This window comes from Pteronotus mesoamericanus, unplaced genomic scaffold (assembly GCF_021234165.1).
Source record: "Pteronotus mesoamericanus isolate MK-2021 breed Mesoamerican mustached bat unplaced genomic scaffold, CSHL_Meso_final scaffold_408, whole genome shotgun sequence".
NCBI classification, from domain to species: Eukaryota; Metazoa; Chordata; class Mammalia; order Chiroptera; family Mormoopidae; genus Pteronotus; species Pteronotus mesoamericanus.
Genome location: NW_026555315.1, coordinates 546246 through 569449, shown reverse-complemented (window position 1 = coordinate 569449; position 23204 = coordinate 546246). Strand labels below are relative to the sequence as shown.

The 23204-nt window shown below is 66.5% G+C and overlaps 1 protein-coding gene across 1 annotated transcript in view; it reads right to left on the bottom strand.

Annotated features, from left to right (window-relative positions):
• The window catches only part of CCDC57 (coiled-coil domain containing 57), a 49584-nt gene extending 26767 nt beyond the window's left edge, over nt 1-22817 (bottom strand). The window contains exons 1-14 of the mRNA XM_054593075.1: nt 22408-22817; nt 21255-21363; nt 19528-19629; nt 18703-18860; nt 18520-18594; nt 16939-17139; nt 15712-15870; nt 12536-12698; nt 12012-12146; nt 10917-11154; nt 10329-10481; nt 7042-7145; nt 5594-5770; nt 2051-2237 (exon numbers count right to left, since the gene is read on the bottom strand). Of these exons, the coding sequence (XP_054449050.1) occupies nt 2051-2237; nt 5594-5770; nt 7042-7145; nt 10329-10481; nt 10917-11154; nt 12012-12146; nt 12536-12698; nt 15712-15870; nt 16939-17139; nt 18520-18594; nt 18703-18860; nt 19528-19629; nt 21255-21363; nt 22408-22817 (2371 nt within the window). The remainder of the gene's footprint in view (nt 1-2050; nt 2238-5593; nt 5771-7041; nt 7146-10328; nt 10482-10916; nt 11155-12011; nt 12147-12535; nt 12699-15711; nt 15871-16938; nt 17140-18519; nt 18595-18702; nt 18861-19527; nt 19630-21254; nt 21364-22407) is intronic.
• Nucleotides 22818-23204: the final 387 nt, after the last annotated feature.

The following is a 23204-nucleotide window of genomic DNA, read 5'->3' as shown; positions in this document are numbered from 1 at the left end:
AACCCTTTGGTTCGCAGGCCGGTGCCCAGTCCACTGAGCCACACCAGCTAGGACGACATTAAGGTTTTTAAGGGTTAAACATTCTTAATTAATGTGTAATTAGAGCTACAGAAATGAAAAAGGAAACATCTCCATTTGCAAGGAAGGTGAAATGTACATTTCAGTATAAAAAGGGCTGAGGTGTGGAAGTGCGTTTGATGAGGGAAAAGAAAGTTGCCCCAAAGCCTGTTAGGAGGAAGAGGAAGAAACAGAATGAGAACGTGGAGGAAGAAAGGCGTAGGTTAGTGAAATGAAACCTGTGGGAAGGAATTTTATGCCTGGTCAGGCTAAGATGAAAATACATTTATTTTAAAATGAGTTTTAATACCAAAAGTTCACTGGTTCAAAATTAAAACTGGTTTTCTCTTTCTGTTAAAAGGACAAAGTTTTCTCGAACTTCTGGTTTGCTTCAGATAATAGATTGTGAACGTTTCCTTAATTTTAAAGTAACTTCCTTGGAGAGCAAGATCTTGTATTTTATTAAAATAGCGTTCTGTGCCTCGCCGCTTCTGCTCCGGGCTGACCTCCTGTGACAGTGCCCTGTCCCTGCGGCTCAACAGGCGGCCGAGCACCGATTCCCGGGGACGGCGGTGCCTCTTTGACCAAGTGTTTTAGGAACCTTTCATATTTTTGACAAACTTCCCAAATGTCAAATTCTAAATTGTCTTTTTGACCTGAGAGGAACTCTGAAATTTTCTAGAAGGCCCTGCAACATTTCAAAAGCATGGCCTTCTGTCCCCATAAGAGGGAGACGTTGTCAGGCACCTGTGGCGCGCTGAGCGGCAGGGAAGAGCGCTCAGACACGCAGCAGCCGGCGGGCTCCCGACGGCGCGGGCACGCAGGGACAGCGAGCGCCCCAGGAGCTCCGTGAAGTTCCTGGAGGCCCGCTGTGTCCGGCGCTACCACGCCGCGTCTCGGAAGCGGGCACATTTCCTCACCAACCGTCTCGGGCCATTGCAAGCCCTTCGTCCCGCGCAGTTATTGCTTTACGCTGACGGTTTTCTACGCACGCGGCGCCATGGTCGCCGGGCGCTCTGCCTCGCAAAGGGCCTGGGGAGCGGCGTTCAGGCCACGGACAGGAGCAGGGGGGATGGCCGCAGGGGCGCGCCGGCCAGGCCCTGCGCACTGGGGTCCTCACAGCAACTCGAAAAGGGTGTGCAGGCGGAAGCCACCGGGGACCCGAGCACCAGGGTGGGGGCGGCAGGGGCGGCCGGACCGTGTCCTGGGGGGTGGCCGGCCCGCCCTGCACGCTGGGGGCGTGTGGTGCCCCTTTTTCTAATCCACACCCAAGGACTTTTTTCATCGCTTTCAGACAGAGAGACGTTGATCGGCCGCCTCCTTGTGCCCTCGAGACGTTCCGGTCTAGGAGAGGGCGCTCCAACTGCCCGAGCCACCCGGCCGGGACTGCGGCTGCGTCTTTTTTTAAAGAATGAGGCTGTGACCTGGCAGGTGTGGCTCAGCGGATCGACCCTCGTCTCATAAAGCGAAAGGTCGCCGATTCGATTCCCAGTCGGGGCCCAGGCCTGGGTTGCGGGCTGGGTCCCCAGTTGGGAGCGTGGGAGAGGCAACCGCACATGGGTGTTTCTCTTGCACATTGGTGTTCCTCTCCCTCTCTCTCTCCCTTCCTTGCCCCTCCATTAAATACATACGTACATACCTGCTTAAAAATAAATGAGGAAGAGTGACGCGGCCTCCCTTCGGAAGCAGCGCCCTTGGAGACAGAGCTGGCCTGGCTGGGGGCGGCGCAGCGCCTGCCTCGGCCGGCCGCGCTCCGTGGGACTCTGGCGGCCACTGTGCCGGAGCGGCAGCCGGTGGGCCTGGACTGCGGCGGCCGCAGCGCCATGGACCAGCTGTCTGTTTGCAGCGGCCGCCAGGGAGCGGGTTCGGGAGCTCCCTCTGGACCTCCCTCTGGCCCCGCTTCTGCCCACAGGGGTGCCTCTGTTCCCCCTCCCTGCCCCGCGGCCCCCCAGGGCCGAGCGTTTCGGGGCCGGTCCCGCGGCCTCGGGCTCACCTGCCGGCCGGCCCAGCTCGGCCCGGAGCCGGTTGCCCAGCTCCAGCAGCTGCTCCTTCTCCTGGCGCAGGCGGAAAGCGGCCCGCGCTGCCTCCTTCAGCTTCCTCTGGAGCTGCCGCACGGATGCAGCCTGCGGGGGCTGCGCCCCTGGGTCCTCGGCCCCTGCGGGTCCCCCAGCTGCCAGGCCCTGTGAACAAAACCCACTGGGCTGCAAGGTGCGCCCCCCTGGTGACGGGCACCATTCTGAAACGAGAGGCCTGAGGGACAGCTGTTCACGTCTGTCAGCCCCTGTGTACACGTCTGTCAGCCCCTGTGTACACGTCTGTCACAGGCGGGATGCCCTGCACCTCTGAGCCCGGTTCCTTCCCAGCCCCAACGCGGGGGCCCCTGTCTTCCCCCACCGGTGCCTTCCCAGCGAGGAAAGCGAGCTGGCCAGCACCCAGCCTGGCCTTGCATGCATCCCCCGGACCCACGAGGGCTGCGCGTGGGACGGGACCCTCCCTTGCGGCTGCAGCCTGGCCGGGGCCGGAAGGGACCCGGGGGCCGCGGGGCCCACCCGTCCGCGCAGTCCCCCTCCCGCCCTGTGCTCCGCCGGGGCCGCGCTCCCAGAGCCCGTGCGGGCTGCGTCCTGCCTCCGGCCCAGGCCTGGCGCGCCGTCCACCCGCCCTCCGGTTCGCCTCGGGCGCGGCAGAGGGCCCGGGCTCCCCGCCACCCTGACGAGGCCCAGAGAAAGCAGGGCCACGGTGGGGGGGGGGGGGCGCTGCCAGGGCCTCTAAGATGACACTCGAGGTCGGAGCCCCCCAGTCCTAGGGCCGCTAACGCGTCTGTCACCCTGACCCTGACCCGCCTCACAGCTCCTGCAGGGCCGCGTGGTCCCATGGGAAGCGCCTGAAACCGGGCGGGGCCCGGCGAATAAGGGGAAGGAAGAGGGGCCGCCTCTGTGTCGGGCGGGAGCCCAGCCCCGAGGGAGGCCGGCGGCCTACTTAGCTGCTGCCACCTGAGAAAAGCCACTGTGTGCCTGTCCTGGACGCACAGCCTGGCACCGACACCAGGAACCAGCCCCTGTCCCTGGCACAGGCCAGCACGTCCTGTCCTGACCCCTCTCCCCGTGGGCCTTGCAGGCTGGGCAGGCGCCCCTGCCCGGGGGCCCCGGGGCCCCAGCCGCTGCCCCACGCTGGCAGGGGTGGGGCCGAGTCGGGGGCAGCTCGAGCACCCGGGGCCTGGCCGGTGTCCCCCGCAAGTGGGACGGGGCCACAAGTGGAGACCTGGGCCTGCCAGGGGGCGGGGACAGGCCCGGAGGCTGCAGCGGGTCTGCGCTCAGGCCCTGCACGTCCCCCAGGGCCGACCCGACCAGCTGTGAAGCCCTCACGGCCCTCCAGGTGCGCTGGCCAGGGCGGCCAGCACACGCCCAAGGCCCCGTCCTGCCCGGGGACACACTGTTCGGCTCCGTGTTCTGTTGGCCGAGGGCAGGGCAACCTGGAAACAGGGTCCGCAGCCCCAGAGCACTTGGCGACGTGAGAGGAGGCGCCCCCGGTGCCTTCTGAACACGGGTGTCCCCGCCCCGCGGCCACACGCGGGCGGGGTCCTGGTCCGACCGTTTGACCGTGGTGACTCTGACGTCTCTCCCCACGCTGGCAGCTCGATGCCGACGACGGCCGGGGCGCCCAGGACCCGCCCCGTGAATGCTGGGCCCTCGCCGCCGCCTGGCCGCCGGGAAGGAAACGGCCAGGAGCGGTCGGAGCCAGGCCTCCTGAGACGGTGCTTCTGTGCTTGAGGGCAGCAGGTGCCGCTTCGCGGGGGCTAGGCCCACGCCCACGAGAGGCTGCGGGGTCGCACGGGCGGGTGGCGGCTCTGAGCCGGCCACACGGCGCAGCCACACCCCTGAGCCGGTCCCCAGTGTCCCACGGAGCCTGCGGACACTGCCCCCCAGTGGACCCGCGCGTCCCTACCGGCACTGCAGCTTTCGGGCTGGCAGGAGCGGCCGGCAGGCCAGGCGGAGGGCGAAGGCAGGAGACCCTGCTGGTCAGCAGGTCAGCGGGGCTGCCGCCCCTCCACCCCTGCCCCCCGCACGCCCCCCTGCGGGAGTCCCCCGCTTGCCTGGTCCCTCCCCCGCCAAGAGCGGGAAGCTCAGGAGCACATATCTGGGCCCAGGGGCACAGCCCAGGGGCGCAGCCGGACACACGCCCCTCCCTCCTCTCTAGCGAGACCCCACCTGCCCCTGGGGCACCTCCGTAGCCTTCCCTGCTAACCCTAACCCTGCCCTCAGCTGCAGACACCTGCTGGGCAGCCGAGGGCTGGGGCCTGGGAGGCCTGCTGGGGCAGCGGGGAAGGGGGACCGGCCGCCGGGGTTTCCTGTGCCCGAGATTTCTCCCCCAGGGAGCGGCCTTCCCGAGGTCACAGGACGCTTGGACTCGGAGGAGCGTAAGGCCCTGACCGCTGTGCAGAACCAAGGCCTGGAGGGCTTGCTCCCACCGGCACCGGCCTGTCTGCCGGACGATGGCCCCTCGATTCTAAGTCCTGCTGATTTGCCTAATTTCTTCCCTTTCACTGGGGACAAACGGGGTCGACGAGTGATGGGGCCTCGAGGGCCCCGCCTGGCACCGAGCGCCTGGCAGAGCCCAGGACATGCCGTGGACAGAGCACAGGCTGGGCCAGGACTGGCCCTGGGTGGCCGGGGCGCGTCCAGTCCTGACGGCCCAGAGGCCAGCGCTGGGCCGCCCGCCCGCAGCCCGCCTCCCGCACACCCTGCTGTCCTCCCGCGCACGCTGTCCTCGGGCCCCCTGCGCGGGCGGCGCCCCAGACCAAAGCTCTCCCCTGAGCCCCGTCCCCTCGGCTCCGGCAGCACGTCCTGGCGCCTGTCCCTCTGGGCCCCCAAGTTCCACCGTCACAACCTGGCCCTGGGACGAGAGCTCCTGGGGGCGCGGGAAGGCGGCGGCCCTGCTGTCTGACCTCGGCGCGATTCCGGCCCGGGGGCTTCTGGCGCCTGCCAGGCAAGATCCCGGAGGAAGAGGCCCCCCGAGGGCCCCTCAGGAACTGGCCGAGCGGTCGCGCCGGGAGGCGCCTTCGGAGGGGGCACCACGGGCCGCGGCGAGCCCTCCCTGCGGCTCAACCCCGGGGGGCCGGGCCAGGGCCATGGCGGGAGCCCGCGCCCCCTGCGCCGGTGGCCGCCACGGCGTGCAGCACCCGCTTCAGACACTGAGGAGCCCATGGACGCAACAGGGTCCTCTTGAAGGAGACTCCAAGTTAGTGCTTGGTTTCAGGGCTCCGCAGGGCCTCAGGGCTCCTGCTTGGAGGACAGAGACCAGCCCTTGTCATGCGTGCAGGTTCCCCGCACGTGGCTTCTGAACCAAGGGGTCGGAAAAACCCGAAGGAGTGATGTGGGCCCTGCCCCCCCAGCAGCAGGGTGTCCCCCCAGACGGAGAGAGAGGCGTGAGGGGAGGGAGTGGGAGACGGCGGGAGACCACCCGCGGGGAGCACCCCCGGGCACCCTCTGCACGGAGGCCCAGCTGCCCGGGGGGTCCGAGGCCGGCGCGGGGCACCCACCTGTCTCCCGAGGGCCTCGGGGCCCGGTGCGCGCGGCCGCCACCCGCCCGGAGGCTCCCCGCCTCCCTGTCGCGCTGTCCCAAGGTGCTTCTCCAGCTCGGCCACCTGCGCCTGCAGCTCCAGCGCCTCCAGGTGCACCTGGTCCACCTCGTCCACCTCCAGGGGCTCCTGCAGCACCTGGGGGCCGTGGGAGGCACATCAGGAAGGAGGGGCCGCCGTGGACGGGCTGGGGACAGAGGAGCAGAGGCGGGCGGCGGAAGGCACAGGAAAGTCAGGCGGGACACACAGCTCTCAGGCTCTCGTTTGTTTGAGGTGCTCACCCACAAACCTGCGCCGCTGCCCTCTAGCCGGCCCGGCCTGGCCCCCGGGGACCCCCTTCCCGGCCCGCGGGCAGGGGCGTGAGTGCCCAGGCAGAGCCGAGGCGCGGCCGGGTGGGCCAAGGGTCCGCGTTCAGAGGCATCTCGTCAGAGGCAGAGCCTCGGAAGCCCTCGGCGGGCGGGTGCCCGGCACCACTGGGACAGACTCTCGGGAACCGGGCGGGGGGCTCAGCTCTGAAGAGGTGGGTGGGGGCTGGGGGCAGACGCAGGCAGCGGGGGACGGAAGGCCGGGGGCCGCAGGCAGCTGCGCGGAGCCAGGTGGCCCCTCGTCTCCCCCAGCGGTCTGCCGTCCCCCTGGCATTCAGGGGGACAAGGACGGGCAAGGGGAGGCCCTCAGCTCCCTCCCCACCGCACCCTTGGAGGCCTAGGCTCAAGGACCCCAAAGTGAAGACCTGGTGCATGTTGTGTCCTCAAATTTGTCATACACCCTAGAAAAGGTGACTGTTTGGTAGCCCCTGTTAATTAAAAAATAAACCGGCGCCGGTGGGTGCGGCTCCGAGGACTGGACGCCGGCCTGTGACCCAGGGGTCGCAGCTGGACTCCCAGTCGGGGCCCAGGCCCGGGGTGCAGGCCGGGTCCCCAGTGAGAGGCAACCACACACGAACGTTTCTCCCCCTCTTTCTCTCTCCCTTCCCCTCTCTCTGAAAACAAATAAATAAAGTCTTTAAAAAACACACACATAAAAAATAAACAGAAAACATTTCAAGGTGGAGACTGTCACTGTCCCGGGAACACAGAACCACCTGCAACTCCCCAGACGGAACTGCCATCCCGCGGGGAGCTTTCGCCCCCGGCCGCCGCGGGCGCGCACGGCACCGGGAATGGCGACTCGGGGGCGCGGGGGCTGCGAAGCCCCCCCCCCCCGCGCCTCTCCCTGCTGCGGTGGACACGGGCGTGGCCGCTCCCCTGCCTGCTGACGGCCCACCTCCTGGCCGGGAGGCCTGCACGGACGCTGCGCCGAGGGAGCGAGGCCTCCGGGCATTCGCGCCGGCAGCTGGCTCAGGGCCCGCGTTCCACCCGCCCAGGGAGCCTCCCCGTCGGAGGCCTGCTCAGCCTGCCGGGCGGCCATACCTTCCGCCGGAGCCGGGCCACCAGGAAGTTCAGCAGACGGGTCCTGCCTCCCAGCCGCCTGAGCGCTGACCCCACGCACGCCCCGTCCACGGGCGCGGCCCCTCCTGTAGAAATGGAGACTGTCAGGCCCAGCCCCAAAGCCGCGGGCCCTGTGTCGTCCAGGGTAGGGGCACACGCTTCTCTGCCCCCACCCAGGATGCCCCTGCCACCACCGGTCCCGTGACGTGGTGACACTGGACAGGAGGACCCCACAGAGTCTGAGACGTGTTCAGGGTAACGCACTATCCTTACGCCAAGAAAGCAGGACTCCTTACGGGAAAACACCCCACCCCCACCTGGTGCCCAGAGGCCAACAGACACCAGGCTCCTCGCCATTTGTGTGGCAATTAAGAAAACTGTCGCACAGCCGTGGGTCCCGGGGAAGCACAGGGGACATTGGAAACTGCCCTCAGCTGAGTGTCCTGAAAACACTGGGGACAAAGCTCAGGGAACGTGCCCAGAGCCGCCCCCAAGAACGGCTCGCGGCCACAGGAGCTTGTTTCACAAGAGGGAGGCTAAAACCCCTGCTGCCGACATCCACTTCAGAAACGGAGACAAAGAACCACGGCAGAGTCGGAGGAAGGAAAGAATAAAGCCAGGGCGAGATATGAGGAAACAGAGAATAAATGTGTAATTAAAAGGCCAAGAAAACCAACAGCCCGTTCTTTCAAAAGGCCTTTAAAACAGCTGTCAGCGTGCAGCCCCGGAGGAACCCACGTGGAACCAGCGGCGCTAACACGGCTGAGGCTCGAGAGCCGCGCCGAGCACGGCCCGAGTAGCCGGGCACAGACCGGTGCCGGGCGGCAGGCACGCCCCACCGGGAGCGCCGGCGCGCAGCGGGCGGACGGCCCGGTGAAACCCGCGGAGAGGTAAGACCAGCGAATGAGAACCAGAATTTCACGGCGTGACACTCAAAGTGTCCATGGCAGAATCCAAAGTTACCTGTCACACTAACACCCAGGGATGGCTCAGCCTGAATGAAAAAAGACAACAACGAGGTGACAGAGATGCGGCAATTATGTGACGAGGGTTTTAAAGCAACCCCAACAAGCCACCTGAGACCCTCCTGGAGCAAATGGAACAATGAGAGTCTCGGCAAAGGGACAGTAGAAATAAAGGAACACAAAACGGATGCTGACATTAAAACCTCCCCGGGCCGGCTGAGTGGCAGCACCGGGGCGGGAGAAGCAAGAGCCGCCGAGCCTGAAGGTGGGGAGCGGCAAGGACCCCGCCTGAGCCTCCGGGGAAGCTGGCGGGACATACAGTGACAGAGCCTCAGGGGCAAGGGCAAAAAACAGATCGAACCTCTGTTGTCATCGGGCAAAAAGTCCCCGGAGCAAGGCCGGTAGGAAGCCGAAATGACGTGTGTAGACACAGCGGCCGAAAGTTCCTCAGACTCAGCAACAGACACGAAGCCTCAGAGCCAACGCCCGGCGGCCACGCCCGGCCCAGCGCAGCCCATTCGGAGCCGGGACGGACTCGGGTGGGACCGGCGGGCGCGGACCACAGCAGCCACAGGCCTCTGCCCGGCAGGAAGGCACAGGACGCGTTTTGGGGCTGGAAGCAAAGGCCTGTCATCACTTTGTCCCAGTGGGGATGCTCTCAGCGTGCAGGCGGAAGGAAGCTTCCTCGGAGAGGGGAAACCGAGGCAGGCCTGCTGAGACCGCCCTGCCGGAGGGAGCTTCAGCAGACGGGGGCGGCCGCGAAGGGAACTGGGTCCCCGGGGACGAAGACAGGCAGGTCGATGTGACGGACCGCACCTTCCTCTTGAGCTTTTAAAGTTACGCTGGACACTCGAAAGTGAAAATGAAGGTCCCGTCTGGTGACGTCTCCATGTGGGAAGGGGTGACGTTTGTGGCAACACGGGAGCAGGAGCCTGACAGGGGCGGGGGACCCATGTGCCCTCGAGGCTGTGGAACGCTGATGGGGCTGGGCCGCGCTGGTGGGCGCACGGTGACCCCCGCACAGCCATCAGGGAATCCGCCCCGGAAACGCCCTGAGGGGCCTCTGGCCGGGAGAGGCGACCGCGGGCCGTGGAGGGCGCCCAAACTGTGACTCCTCCCGAACTCACAGACGCGCCCATCAAACGCAGCGAAACGGACGTGGGGGCCACCGAACCGCCTGCTGCCTGCGAGAAGCCCACCTCAGACACGAGGACCGGCCGGGCCGCGGAGGCCGATGCGCAGACACTGCGGGGGAGGAGGCGGCCCGGCCGGAGCCAGGCGCGTGCGCTGCAGGGCGAGGAAAGCTGCCGGGGCGGCCTCGCGTGAGGATGCGCGGCCCGGCTCTCCGGGGACGGGACAGCTTGGGCCCGTGCAGCTAACGACGCGGCTCCGAAACACACGTGAGGCAGAAATGGACAGGACCATAAGTTTTAAAAAAAGATTTGTGTAGAAGTAGGAATAGAAAGAAACTTCCTTCATCTGACCAAAAAACAGGCACGAGAAAGAGCCCTGAAGCAGGCGTGGACCCCGGCGAGGGAGCCCTGTTCCCAGGACGGGGGAGCCGGCTGCCTCCCGCGCGCTGCCGCGGGGCCCCGTGGGGAGACGGCAGCAGAAAGGGAAGAGAAGCGGCAGCCCGGGCGCGGGAGGGGCTCCCTCTGTGGGCGACGGGGCGCTGCGGCCGCCAGAAGGCCCTGGCGGACCGTCTGCGCGGCCGGCACCCCGGCCGGGTGGGGGCGTCTGGACGTGCGGCGGGCAGCCTGGCCGGGCGGCCAGAGCCCAGGACAGCCAGGGAGGCCGCTCACATCCAGGGAGCTTGACGGAGAGGTAGCAGCACCAGGGGCTGGCAGCCAGGTTTCCCACCGTCCGCAACGGAAGCCAGGGGGGCGAAGAGGAGACAACGAGGGCGCGCCCCGTGGTGTTGGACGGACCCACAGGCCGAGCAGGTCTGTCTTGAAGGTAAGCCCTTCCGTTCGCCAAGAGACCCCGGCAAAGGAACGAGCGTCGCCTGAGCGTCAGCCTCTGTGGCGGCAGCTCCGGCGGCCTGGCCAGATCACGCCCCACGGAGCGCGGGGGCAGACGCGGAGGGGGGCGCGGGCGCGAACCACAGCAGCGTGTCCCGCGGCCCCGGGCGGTGACTCCGAGCCCAGAGAGGGTGGCCGAGCACGCGGGGGCGGGCCCCTCGGCGCAGAGGGCGAGCAGGCAAGGCGCGGGCCGGGCGGCCCCGAGCGCCACATTCGCACTCCGGTGCAGAGCCGAGACAGCGCTCGTGGGACGGAGCCCCAGGCGCACCCGAGGGGGCCTCACCAGTGGCTTCCGCTGCAGGGGGGACGCTGGGCGTGGCCTCACTGTGCGGCGGGGACACCTTCGGGGGCTCCGGCACATCTCCCAGCTGTTCTTCCAGGGCTTTAAATTTGCACTTGAGATCTCGTATTTCTGCCTCAAGGGCTAGAACGTAATCTGCCAAATAAAACAGCCGGCCCGGTAGGTGCGCGCTCACAGGGACGGGCACCCGTGCCATCCTCGCACCGGTCGAGCCTCGAGCGCAGCCGTCTCAGCAGCCCGGGCCCCTCCACCCACAGCCGCCCGGGACCCCCCTCGGCCCTGCGGGCGGGGTGCCGTCCACCTCTGGCCAGCACCCTCCCCAGACAGGCCTGTCGCCCACCGGCTGCGCTGACCCAGCCGTCAGCCCGAGCCTCCCTCTGGTGTGTGTGCCAAGCCCCCTTCCCTTTCTTCTTCCATTTTTTACCGCACATGTGAAACTGTCACGAGGTCGTTTCCCTGGAGGAAAGCGGCCGACAGATTTTGAAGGAGTTTATGACCAGGATGGTCAGTTCTGAGCACCCAGGAAAACACGTGGGACCCTGTGGAGACCTGTCCTGGCCCCTCGCTCACCAGGGGCGGCGGTGGCCTGCTCGCCAGGCTGCGTGCCGGGCTGCTCCCCGGGCTGCGGGGCGCTGACCGCGCCCCCCGCCAGCGGGGCCGGAGGGAGCACCTGCCGGCTCAGGGCCTCCATCTCCGCCCTCATGCGGGCGACGGCTCCCCGCAGGCTCGTGTTCTGCTCCCGCAGCCGCTGCAACTCCGCAGACGGGACACTCGCACCCGCTTCTTCTCCTTGATGCCTCGGGAGCCCCTGCCGGACACAAGGCAAGGAAAGGGACCCACCAGCGGCCGCTGGGCCGAGGCCACGCTGTCCCCGCGTCCCCTGCCCTCTGGACCCGCTCCCCTGCGCCCCTCATCGGTCCTCAAGTCAAACCGTGCAGTCGCCTTCCTTCCTAAATTGACAGAAGAACAAAAAAATCTCTTTTCTCTGCGTTTCATGGGGCAAGACTGTTTTTGGAGGTAACTTCTATTGAGAAATCTGGGAACCCTTCCTTTTCAGTCAGTCATTAGTCACCCGGCAGGTGCCTGCGATAAACACACAGATGGCGACACATGCTGGCGAGGACGTGGAGAAGGGGAACCTCGTGCACGGTGACAGGGAACAGCCGTGGCCGCTGCGGAAAGCCTGGCAGGTCCTCAAACAGTTCCACCCAGACCGTCGTCCGACCGAGCGGCTCCCCGCCCAGGTCTGCCCCCATGGGAGCCGCACGCGTCTGCGCGGAAATGCGCCCACGTGCGCCCCCGGGCGTCCCCCGTAACGGCCCACGTGTGGAAGCGCACGGCGGCACCAGGACGACGTCATGCGAGTGAGCCTCAGGACGCTGGAGGGTCATCCCTGTGCAGGTGCTCAAGGGTTTAAAGAGAAGCAAGAACGTGAAAAGAAGAGCAATGGAAGACGTTTAAAAAAGAACCACGTGGCATCTGCAGAGATAGAAACAGATCATCTGAAACAAAAAACTGACCAGACAGGGCGGGTCTAAGAGCAGATCAGACCCTGCAGGACAGGCCGGCGGACGCGGACGCAGGGGCGGACACACACATTCAGTGCCGTTCGCTGTCCAGCACAGAGGGAGGCCAGGCAGGGGCGGGGAGCCCGGCAGCACTAACCTGCTCCTTCTGCTCTGGGAGGAGCCCGTGGGTCCTCAGGGCCTGCAGGGCCTGGTCCCTCTCTAGGGTCACGGCCGCCAGCACCGCCTCCTTGTCGCACAGCCTTCGCTCCGCCTCCTGGAGCCTGGCGGCAGCCTGGGAAAAGAGGGACCCAGTCCACCCCGGGCAGCGAGGGGGGACGGGCCCGGACCGCGGCCGCCACGCAGAGACCGGGGCCCTGGCCGTGCCACGCAGGCACCGGGGCTGCAGGCGCCGCCCGCTCTCTGCCCCCGCCCCCCTCGGCTGCCCCCACCCGCTGTTCGCGGACGTGGGGACCGTCCTGCACGGGTCAGCTGGAGGCACAGCCAGTAAAACGCAGAATGAGGCCGTGGGCAGGGCGGAGGCACACGGGTCAGGACGGGTGCTGGGGTGACAGGTCAAACTGCTTGGGGTGGAACCGTGTTTCCACGTCAGGGGGCGACCCGCCAGAGCCCAGCCCCGCGCCCGCGGAGCACAGAGCCGCGGGGCAGGGCCTGGGGGCGCACCTGCTCCCTGGCCTCGGCCAGGCCCTGGATCAGCCCCTCGGACTGGCAGTAGTGGTCCCGCTCCAGGCTGGCGCAGCGCCGCTGCCAGTCCAGGCCCAGCTGCACCTTGTCGCGCTCCAGGCTCTGCTCCCTCTCCGCGGCCAGAGACAGCTGCTGCTGGTACCTGGGGACGTGAATGAGTGTCTCGAGCGTCACACCGTCGTCCTCCGGGCCTCGGGCCTGAGCTGTGCAGGTGAGGCGGACGCCCAGGGCTGTGGCCGCGCCGGCCCCCCGGCTCTGGGCCGGCCTGTCCCTATGCACACGGACACCGCTGGCTCGGGACGGGTGGCCAGGGGGTGTTTCTGTGTGTGGACGTGGACGTGGACCTCCGACAGGCTCAGCTCAGCCGCGAGCACACGGGACGGGTCCTCCCAGGACTGAGAACACCCAGCCCGTGGGAGAGGCCGTCGAACTCAGGCAGGAGGAGAGCCAGCTTGCAGGGGGAGAGGAGCAGGCGCCTCGGCTGCAGACGCAAACCTGACCGTGTGGGAACCGGCGGGCAGAGGGGCAGCGCGGCCGCGGCTGTGGGCGCAGCCGAGAGCTGGAAGGCGAGGGAGGGAGAACCCTCGGAGGTGAGAAGACACTCGTCCAACAGGAGACACCCACCCTCGCAAGGACAGCAGGAGGTCTAGAGAGACGGAAGCAGAGGGTAAGAAAACACCGAGGAGACAAAGGAGAAAGCGTGCGCGTTGGAGAGACCGTGCCTCCGGTGGGATCGCCGCCAGGGGCCACACTGACACGGGGCCGCACCCGCACGGCCTCCCGGCTGAGGGCCAGGCGGTGCCGACGGACACCCCCACCGGCCCACCGGCCTGCAGGAAGCAGGTGCGGGCTGGGAGGGGGCCCCGGGGGCCAGCGCCCCGCTGACTCCCGAGGGAGCCGGGAGGGGAGCCCGAGCCACAGAGCTCGTGGGGCCCTGGGCAGCGACCCCGACTTAGGAGCCCCAGGACCCAAGACGTCAGTGGGTGCCAACTGAAGACACCGAGCCCGCGGCGCTCAGCCACGGGGCGGCGGTGAAGCCGCACACAGCGGCTGGGATCCGAGGGAAGACGACGTGGACGCAGGGCGCCAGCCCGGCTGCGTGGGCGGCCGAGCCCGTGGGTCACCGCAGGGCAGGGCGCGCGGGACAGCTTCTCGGCCGCAGGAATGGACCAGAGACACTGACGACGGAATCGGCAGGGAACGGCGTCTGAGGATGGGGGGCGGCCAGGCAGAGAACGAGGAGAGGCGTGAAAAGCATAATGTCTGAGGGGGAAACTCGGTGGCCTGACCGGCAGGTCAGACACTACAGGGAGCACGTGGCCACCTGGCAGGACGTCACCTCGCAGACACAGGCTGACACGGACACATGGCGGCCCAGGAGAAAGGGGGCCGGCAGGACAAAGCTCCTCGCACACCCTCACCAACCGCGGCCACCAAATGAAGGAGAACCAGCAATCCGTCGGGAGGAAGGCGCAGGGAGGAAACGGCGCATTACAGAGGAACGAAGGTGACCACGGCGCCGTCACGGGAATTCTCAAAGGGAATACTGTCCCCTGGGGTCCTCCATCCAGGGGAAGGGGGTTCAGGGAGGCAGGGGCCCGAAATCCCAGACGGCGCAGCAGCCAGGCTGCGGGGCCGCGCGGGGCGCGGGGCGCGGGGCATCGGGGCAGGAAAAGCGGGGAGAAGGGAGACTTGGACGCCGGTTTTCAGAGACGGGAGCACCGGGAATGGGGGTCAGAGAGAGCATCAAAGCTCTGCTCTCCGTTTCAAGTTTTTAAAGGAGAGTTGTCCGATCCAATGAAAAACAACTATACGTGTAACTAAATATATAAAAGTAGAATGTATGACAACAGTATTAAAAAGAAAGAGAGAAAAGGAACAGCCGCGGCTGGTGCGGCTCAGGGGCCGGCCTGCGGGCCCAGAGGTCGCGGGCGTGGTCCCCGTCAGCGCCCAGGCCCGGGCTGCGGGGTCCCCAGCGGGGGGCGCGCGGGGGGCAATGATGTGCTGGAGTCTCTCCCTCCCTTTCTCCTTTCTACCCCCACGCTCTAAAACTAAATCTAAAAACATATTTTTTTAAAAAAGAGAAAAAATAGAAAGTTATAAGGATATTTCATTATAAAGAGGCAGACATTACTTGGAAGTAGACTGTGCAAATTGTAAATCTCAGAACCATCATTAAATAAGCAACAAGGTTTTTCTAGTCCTCACCGTGGAGGTACTCACTGACTCTGAGAGAGGGGAAGCGCGGGAGGGAAACGGGGGGAGAGACGTCGACTGGCCGCCTCCCACTGCGCCCGGACGGGGCCAAGCCAAAGGCTTTACTGAGACAACAGTGGGAGGAAAATGGAATTCTAAAAAATACTCAGTTTATTTTTTGAAAGGCAGACAACCCCCATGAGGGATAGAAAACAAATACTCAACTGGAGGTTTAAACCCAAACACGTCAACAAGAGTATTCAATTATCTAAACACTCAAACGAACAGCAGAGGTTGTCACACAAGAGAGAAAAAAAAAAAAGCAAGACCGAGTCAAGGCCACGGTAGGGAGCACGTTCGTGTTAAACACACAGCCGCACAGTCAGAGGACGGCGGGGGCCGCACAAGCGGTCGGGGGCTCCCGGGATGGAGGGCGGCCCCTCGAGGAGCCGCAACGGCCCAGCAGGCGCCGCCCGGGGGGAGCCCACTCCCTCAGCCCACAGGAGACGGCCACCGCGCCACACATAGGTGACGCCCCGAAGCCACAAAACCAACCCACACAGGAGAGGTAACCCCACGCAGAACGTGCCCTCTGCCCAGAGCAGAGCTGAGTGAGGGTCCAGCAACAAAGGGGAGTCCGGGAACCTCAGAACGCGAGGGACACAGCCGAGCAGGGCTCGAAAGAGAACTTCTAGCGCTGGATGCTTGCATTGCTTGCAAAAGGGGAATGGTCCGAAGCTGCTAATCTAAGATTCCACCCCTGGGAGTCATGAGAAGAACATCGAATTAAAGCCGAAGGAAATATTTAGAAGAAAGAAAATAGTAAGGATGAGCACAGATACCAAGAAACCGAAGACAGGAAGACAACGCAGAAAAATTCTATTCTTTCCTGTTCTTGCCGTGCCTCCCCAGTGGAAGGCGGGGCGGGGCCCAGTGCCCGGGCCACCCGGGGAGGTCACCTTCCGATGTCCTGCCGGCACCGGGCCAGCTGCGCCTTGAGCTCCACTTCCTCCTCCTGCAGCGACTGGACCCGCAGGTCCTTGGAGGCCATCTCCTTGGACAGCTGAGCGACCTGGGCATCCCAGCTGGATCGCAGCACGGCCGCCTCTTCCCGGAGTCTAGGCAGGAAGGCGGCTGTGAGTGGGGGGCGGGTCCCTGGTGCACAGCCCGCTCCTGCGCCCGCACCGACACACGCCCTCGGGGGTGCGACGGGCCAGTGTGGCTTCCCCCCTCGTGCGCCCACATCGGGGGAGACCCCCTCGCCGAGAGCAGCGGGGGGTCCCTCTCACCAGCTCGGGCATCGGCCAAGCCCCCGCGCCAGGACGGCCCGACAGGCCAGGTGCGCGGGCAACGGCGAGCCCTGGGTCCTCTCGGGCCCCTGGCCGTGCACCTCGACATGGAGACGTTCGCCACGTGTTTTCAAACCAGAGAGTAAAACTGATGGTCTAACATGACTTTCAATGTCCTGGTAGAGTCACCAAACACCAGATTAATTTCCCCAGAAGAAAAACGCCAGGATGCTCACGATGTAAGCCACAGCTCCGAGGGCACAGAGGCGCCGGCGCGCCCTCGGCTCCTGCCCCGGCCCTCGGCTCCTGCCCCGGCCCTCGGCTCCTGCCCGGGCAGCACGCAGGTGCCGACGGGGGACGTGAGTGGCCCCTGCCGGCCACGGCTGCAGCCACAGGTACAGGGGTGGTGGGCGAGCGGAGGGAAGGCATGATCGGCTAACAGCCTTTGACCCGAACCCCGAGCACAGCAGATCCCACCGAACATGGGCCACAGGGCAGGGAGGGGCCTCGCGCCCTCGTCGGCGAGTGCCAGCCTCCCCGTCGAGGCCGGAGCCGGGGCCCCCGGGGCCGGCAGAGCACCAGTGGGCTGCACAGGCGCCCAAGCACTGGCCAGCCTGAACTGAGGCGTGGCTGCCGGACACCGCGGCGCGCCAATGCGGAGCAGCTCAGCGGAGGTTGTTACAGGCAGGTTCAGGGACCCCGTTTGTTAGCCAGTTCTGTCCCGATCACTCATGATGGGGTGGGAACAGCCGTGTGACGACACGAATGCACTCACTGCCGCGGTTAAGATGGCGAGCGCTGTGTGGGTTTGGCCGCAATAAAAGAGGCGCGCGGTGCACACACACACTTCAAAAACAGTGCGGCCCGAGACCCCGCAGCGACCCAGGCCGCACTCACTTGTCGATGGCGGCGTCCTTCTTCTTCAGCGCGTCCGCCTGCCCCGACTCAGCCCGGCGGGCCTGCAGCTCGAGGGCCTCGCACTGGGCCTGCAGCTCGAGGACCCGGGCCTCCAGCGCCCGCAGCTGCTCCGCGTGGGCGCCCTTCACCGACACCAGCACCGCATCCCTTTCCCGGGCCGCTCGGTCGAGCTCCTCGTGCCTGGAAGACAGAGGGCGCACATGGCTCACGCAGGGCCCAGTGCGGCGCCCTCAGCCCAGTGCCGTGGGGACGGGAACAGTGTGCACGGGCCGTGGTGGCCGAGGTGCGCCCCATGCCTGTCACTCTTCACACAAAGGGCGGCGCTGGCTGGGAGGTGGCCGTCCCGAGGCGAAGCGTCTGTGCTGACCCTGCTCTGCGAACGTGGTATCAGGGGCCCAGCACCTTCACACTGAGCTGTCTCCCTCTTCAGTGGCGGGCTGTTCGCTGCTCAAGATGTGCCTGATGACACGCCGTGAACACGCACGGACATGCATGTCTGAGCTGACATGGCCCCCGGTTCCGCAGGCAGGCGGCCTCTTTGGGAGGCAGCGAGCATTTCCCTGAACTGAAACCGAGTCGGTCGCTGGAGGCTCCGGGGAGCTGAGAGCCGCGAGGAGGCGGGAGCATTTACGTTACAGCCGTTACGTTGGCACAAGCGCTCTGGGCCTCGGCGTCTGGCTTCCTCGCCTTCTCCGTGCACCGGGATTCACGAGGCCCCTCTAAAGGGAAGGTATCGGGCACACGTGACAGTCATGGGGCGCGTCTTCGTGAAGCCTTTTATCTAAACTTCTGGAAGCTGCCAAGGCAAACGCCGCTGCCCACTGGGTGCCGACCCCGTGGCCAGTAGCTGTGGCTCGGCCCCCTCCTGGGGCTGGAGGGGCTCCTGTGGCGGCCGGGCTGGTGGGCAGTTCTCAGCGCGGGGCCCAGCAGCTCCTGCCTGGAGGCTCGGGGAGACCACAGGCAGGGGGGGTCTCATCTGGGCAGCAGAGCCGTCGGTCCCAAGCTCACATGGCGGTTCAGCCAACAGCTGCTGGTTTTGCAGCACACGGTGCTGTTTGGTAAAGCCTGTACCAACCCCCATAGTGTCTTAATTTAGAAACAGTGACCCCAGTGAGTGCCACTGCTTTACATTTATGGGCACACGCGTGTTGTTCGCATGAGAACGACATTCTGTTCCGGTGAAACTGCGTAGGGAGGTAGAGCCGCAAAGGAGCCCCGGAGGAAGTGGGGGTTGGGCTCCGCAGCAGCTGGAGCCCGGGCCACACTCTCTCATGCGGGGCAGCAGGGGTCTCTCACGCCGCGATGCACTTCCATACACGCTACAGCCGCCGAGCAGGTGCGGCTCTTAATGCCAGTGTCTGTGGTATGCTGCAAATCGTATCCACTTTCCACGATTGTAACTTGTAACGGAAAGTTTCTAGCTGTAGCCTTGAAAACAGACCAAGAGGGACGGTGCTTCTCCAGCCTCTCTGGTGGGGACCACGCCCACTGACCTCGCCGGGCACTGCCGGCGCATGTGACCGGTTCCCGCCAGCAGCCCCGGGAGCCAGAAGTACTCACTTCCTCCTGAACGTCTCCTCTTCCTTCTTCCGGGTCAGCTGCAAGGACTGAAGTTTGTCCTCCAAGTCTTTTATCCTGAAAAGAGCCACGTATTGGAGGAACGCCGGCCGACAGGCCGGCCCCTCCAGCTTCGGGTCCAGCGCAGGGGGCCCCTCCCCCCGAGAGGACACAGGAGGGCCGCACCGGGCGTCCTTCACGGCGGCGAGGTCCCTGAGCTCCCAGGCGGTGCGCTGCAGCCTGCCCTCCAGCTCCGCGGCGGCGGCCTGGGCGCCCTGCAGAGATGCGGCGGCCTGGGCGCTGGCTTCCCTTTGAGCTGCCAGCTCCTTGTTCAGCAGCTTCACCTGGGAGGCAGGAAGCGGCTGCAGAACGAGGCTGCGGCTGCGACCCGGGGGCGCAGGCGAGCGTCACCCCGCACCCGGACCAGAGGAGGATGCCTCCCAGGGCCAGCGCCGGAGGCTGGGCACCCCGACGGGGCCTGCGAGGCCTGGCCTGTCGTCGCTCTGGTGCCCAGCCCCTGGCCTCACTTCTGAGCATGTGCTGAGAACACCATTCAGACCTGGACTCACACATGCACGTGGAGGCTGAGAGGGTGGAGCTCAAACCCCGGCCACACACTCAATTTTTAAACAGCCTCTCAGGCCTCAGCTTCCTGAGCTGTAAACTGTGGGGGATGTAACGGCTGCTGCCCCGAACCGGCCCTGGGCGTAAGCTGTGAGGCCCGGGGAGTGGGGTGTGGGGGGCAGCCGGTGTCCAGAGTCTGCGACCCCCACAGCAGCAGGGACAGTGTCTGCACGGCCCTCCCACCCTGCAGGCCCCCTACCAACCAAGTGCCCCCACCCCGGGCTGCGGAGCCGGTGCCGCCCCCACTTCCGCCTCCCCTGCTGGCGCCCGCGCCCTCCAGGCTGGACCTGCGCATCCCTCCCGCGAGCCCCGGCAGAGACCTTGTGGGAACCGACCCCCCGTTTGGGGCATGTCAGCCCCCGAGAGGCCGGCGGACGCGCCCACTACCTTGAGCTCATGGGCCAAGGCCACGCCGCTCATGCTGTCTGCGCGCAGCTGGAACTCCTGCTCCCGCTTCCGCATGTCGGCCTCAAACTCCAGCAGCAGCTCCTGGAGCAGGGGGGCTCGGGTGAGCGGGGCGGGACCTGCGGAGGCCCAGCTCGTGCACCCCGCACTGGCCCTTTGGGCTCCGCTCCGCCTTTCAGCTGGTGCCCCGCACGCTGTCACTCCCCAAGACCTGCCGGTTTCTTGCTTTGATGGACAGGCAGCAGCTGGGCAGCCGCCCACCCCGCCGGTGCCCCGGCCTCGCCTGCAGGCGCCCCCCACAAGCCGGGAGCCCCACCTCTCCTGCTGTCCTGACACCCCCCCTCCCCCGCTCCCTGCTTCCCGGGGCCTGTCTGTCTCCTTCCCCCTCGTTTCCTTGGGGGGGCCCTTCCCAGGATGCACCCCAGGCAGCCTTTCTCCCTTGCAGAGCAGCCCCTCACAGCCTGGCCTCCGGGCTCCTGGCTCCAGCAGGGGCGACTCACAGCCGCCGCTGGGCCCCCGGCTCCCTCCTGCTGGGAAGGGCACCCCCCGGGACCCATCGGGGTGACAGTCCGGGGTCCCCGCCCACGGGGTCCGGCCTGAGGGGTGGCAGTGGGAGCCGAGCACTTCAGCCTCCCCGTCCCGCATCTTTCAGGCCTGCCGGCGCCCGCCCCCCCGGACGCAGCCCGTTCGCCCAGTGACTGGGGCCACGAGCCTGGGGAGGGGCGTCGGCTCACGGGCCGCACGCCTGCCTGTCAGGAATGTGGCTGCCGCCCCCTGGGGCCTACGAGGCCGTGTGCAGAAGTGCAGCGGAAAACCTGTGCTTCAGTTTTTACCCTCTCGGAGCCAGATGAAGTACCAGGTGTTACGTGAGTAACTGTTACTGGAACCGGAGAACGACAGTCCTTGGCACCGCTCGCATGAGGCAGGACGGAGAAGCACTTGGTTTCTGCTCCAAGCGCCACAGGCTGCGGCCACCAGGGGGCAGGCGGACCCGGGGCTGGGACCCTTGGCTGGGCAAGGGCTGAGGGTGTCAGCCCAGGAAGGAGGGCGCACGGCCCCTGCCGTGGGCGGGTCCCAGCGGCCAAGGGCTCACAGGCCGGGGGCGTCCTGGCCTCAGGTCACAGCGCCGTGCCCCCAGAGGACGCAGGCCAGAGCTGCGCCTGCGCTGTGGGACAGGCACGTTCCCGTGTCACAGGGAGCTTCGGGGGGCAGTTCCTTAAACACCAGCTGCTGCCACAAGGGCACAGCTCTGCATGCCCCGGAGGGAGCCCGCAGGGCCCCGTCCCCGGGCAGCTGCAGGACACAGGCCCTGGCCACAGTGCGCCGAGTCTCTCAGAGGTCAGGCAGAGTGTCACCGAAGCCAAGGACAGGTTTTGGCGACAGGGCGAGGTCACCTGTCCGTGCACAAATCTACGGTTAAGCTTGTAGTTCCTCATTGCTTTTCTAAAAGGAACACAGTTACCACAAGGCGAGGCCCTGGCTTTCTCCACTCGCAACTGTATCACTTTTTCCAACTCAAACAAGGGGCAGGGGCTGGCTCCCGAGGAGCGGGCGCTGTTCAGCCGCAGAGGAGGCAGGCGCCGGCAGACCGCGGAGGGGCGCCTGCCCCCCTCGCTCGACCCCGCGCTCGGACAGCCTACCACGGCCGCCGCTGGCCCGGCACGCTCTGGGCCGGGCCGCCCGAGCAGCGACCGGGGTGCACGCCCCACCTGCCTCTGCAGAGCGAGCTCGCCGTCCAGCTCCTCGAGCCGCCGCTCCAGCCTCCAGCGCAGCGCCTCGCACTGTTCCCGCTGCTGGTCCATCTTGCTGCTCTTGTCGCTGCGCAACGAAAACGGCTCTGAGACCAGACGTGCTGCGTGGCCCCCAGGAGGGCACGTTTGCCAGGCGAGCTTCACAGGCCCGAGCTGGCGCTCTGCTTTGCAGGGATGGCTTCAGTGGGACGCGGGGGCAGCGCTGACAGCCACCCCCGGCCCGCGCGCCCCCCCTCGACAGGCACTGCCTGCGACAGGGGACGTGAAACGGGAGGTGGGGCTCTGTCCCGGAATCCCCAGCACGTCCCGGAAACACGCCAAGGACCGGAGGGGTCCCCGCCTGCGCAAGACGGGCCCTGAGGAGGCGCCCGCACCAAGGTCACGGAGGCCGGCATCCCCACGCGGGTTTAAAGCCGCCACGTAAACGCACCCCGACCAGCATCTGGTACCCGCTGAGCCCAGAGGGACAGTCTCGGCAAAGAGGAGACACAACAACAAGTCAAAGGGAAAATGTGAGCACCCACAAGAGCAAGCCGCCCGGGCTCCCGGAGGGCCCAGCCAAGAACGGGCGACAGAGGAAAGAGCCGGGACTTGTAGACAGAACGACAGCATCCCCGACCACAGGCCAGGGAGCAGCAGCTGAAAAACACAACCGATCGGAGCCCCTGGGACCGCGGGGCGGCAACAAAGGCTCGACGCTCAGGTCAACGCAGTCCCAGGGGACGAGGGCACAGAGGGAGGGACGGACATGCGTTCCAGGAAACTGACGGCAAAAAACGCCCCAAATCTGGCAAAAATAAGGGGCCAAAGGCCTGAGGAGGCGCTTCACAGAATGACGTGAAACACTGACCGCTCCGCAGGTGTGAGACGTAAAGTCAGGGTTCCCGTGGAGAGTCACAGAGCCACGCCGGCCTCCGACCCTCCGTGTGCACCGGGACCGCAGCGGCCAGGCGGCTCGTGGCTGGCGAGCGAGGCCTCCAACGCTGGGAGAGGCCGGCCGGGGGAACAGGCCACCCCCCTGCCCCGTGAGCACCTCCCGGACGGCCCGCGGGCCGGCTCTGCACCTGTCCGGGCGGGCGGGCTGGCGGGGAGGGGGCAGACGTGTCCTCACCTGAGCGCCCGCTGCAGCGCCAGGTGGTGCTCCTGCTCCTCCCGCTGCCGCTGCCGCTGCAGGTCCTCCAGCTGCCGGGCCCCCTCCGCCAGTGCCTGCCGCAGCTTGGCCACCTCGATCTTCAGCTCGCTGACCTCAGCCCGCTGCGCCTCCTCCAGCCGCCGGGCCTGGGCGAGGGCGGCGTCCGAACGCTCCAGCTCGCGGTCCCGCTCCTCCAGCACCTGCAGGTTGTAGACGAAGTCCCCCTGCAGGCCCCGCAGCCTGCCCCGGGCCTCCTCCAGCTGGCCGAGCGCATCCTGGAGCGCCGCCTCCTGCAGCTGCGTGCGGCGGGCCTGCAGCGCCCGCCACTCCGCCTCCTTGCTGGCCAGCAGCTCGTCCAGGGCCTGCTCCGAGGGCGGCGGCGGCGGCATCGCGGCAGCTGTGGCGAGAGAGGCGGGCAGCGGGCCCCGTTAGGGACTCTCGCCGCCTTCCACAAGGCCCCGCCGAGCCTCGCCGACACCGGCCACTGTCGCCGCGGGAAGCAGGAGGGCTCCGGGCCAGCTCCCGGCCGCCAGGTCAGGCTGGATTCTGGAGCACGAGGGGCTCCCCGAGGGCCCCGACTGCAGGGGCCCTAAGCAGCACACGCATCGCAAGAGACATGTATGTGACACACGGCACAAGGGACGCCCCTGCCAAAAGCAGCACTTGACACAGGGAGGAAATAACCCGCACAAGTGACACCCACCACAGGCAACATGCACGCAGCACATGTGACACGTGTTCCTGGGCCGCGGCCCCGTGCTGTCCCAGGCTTTCTG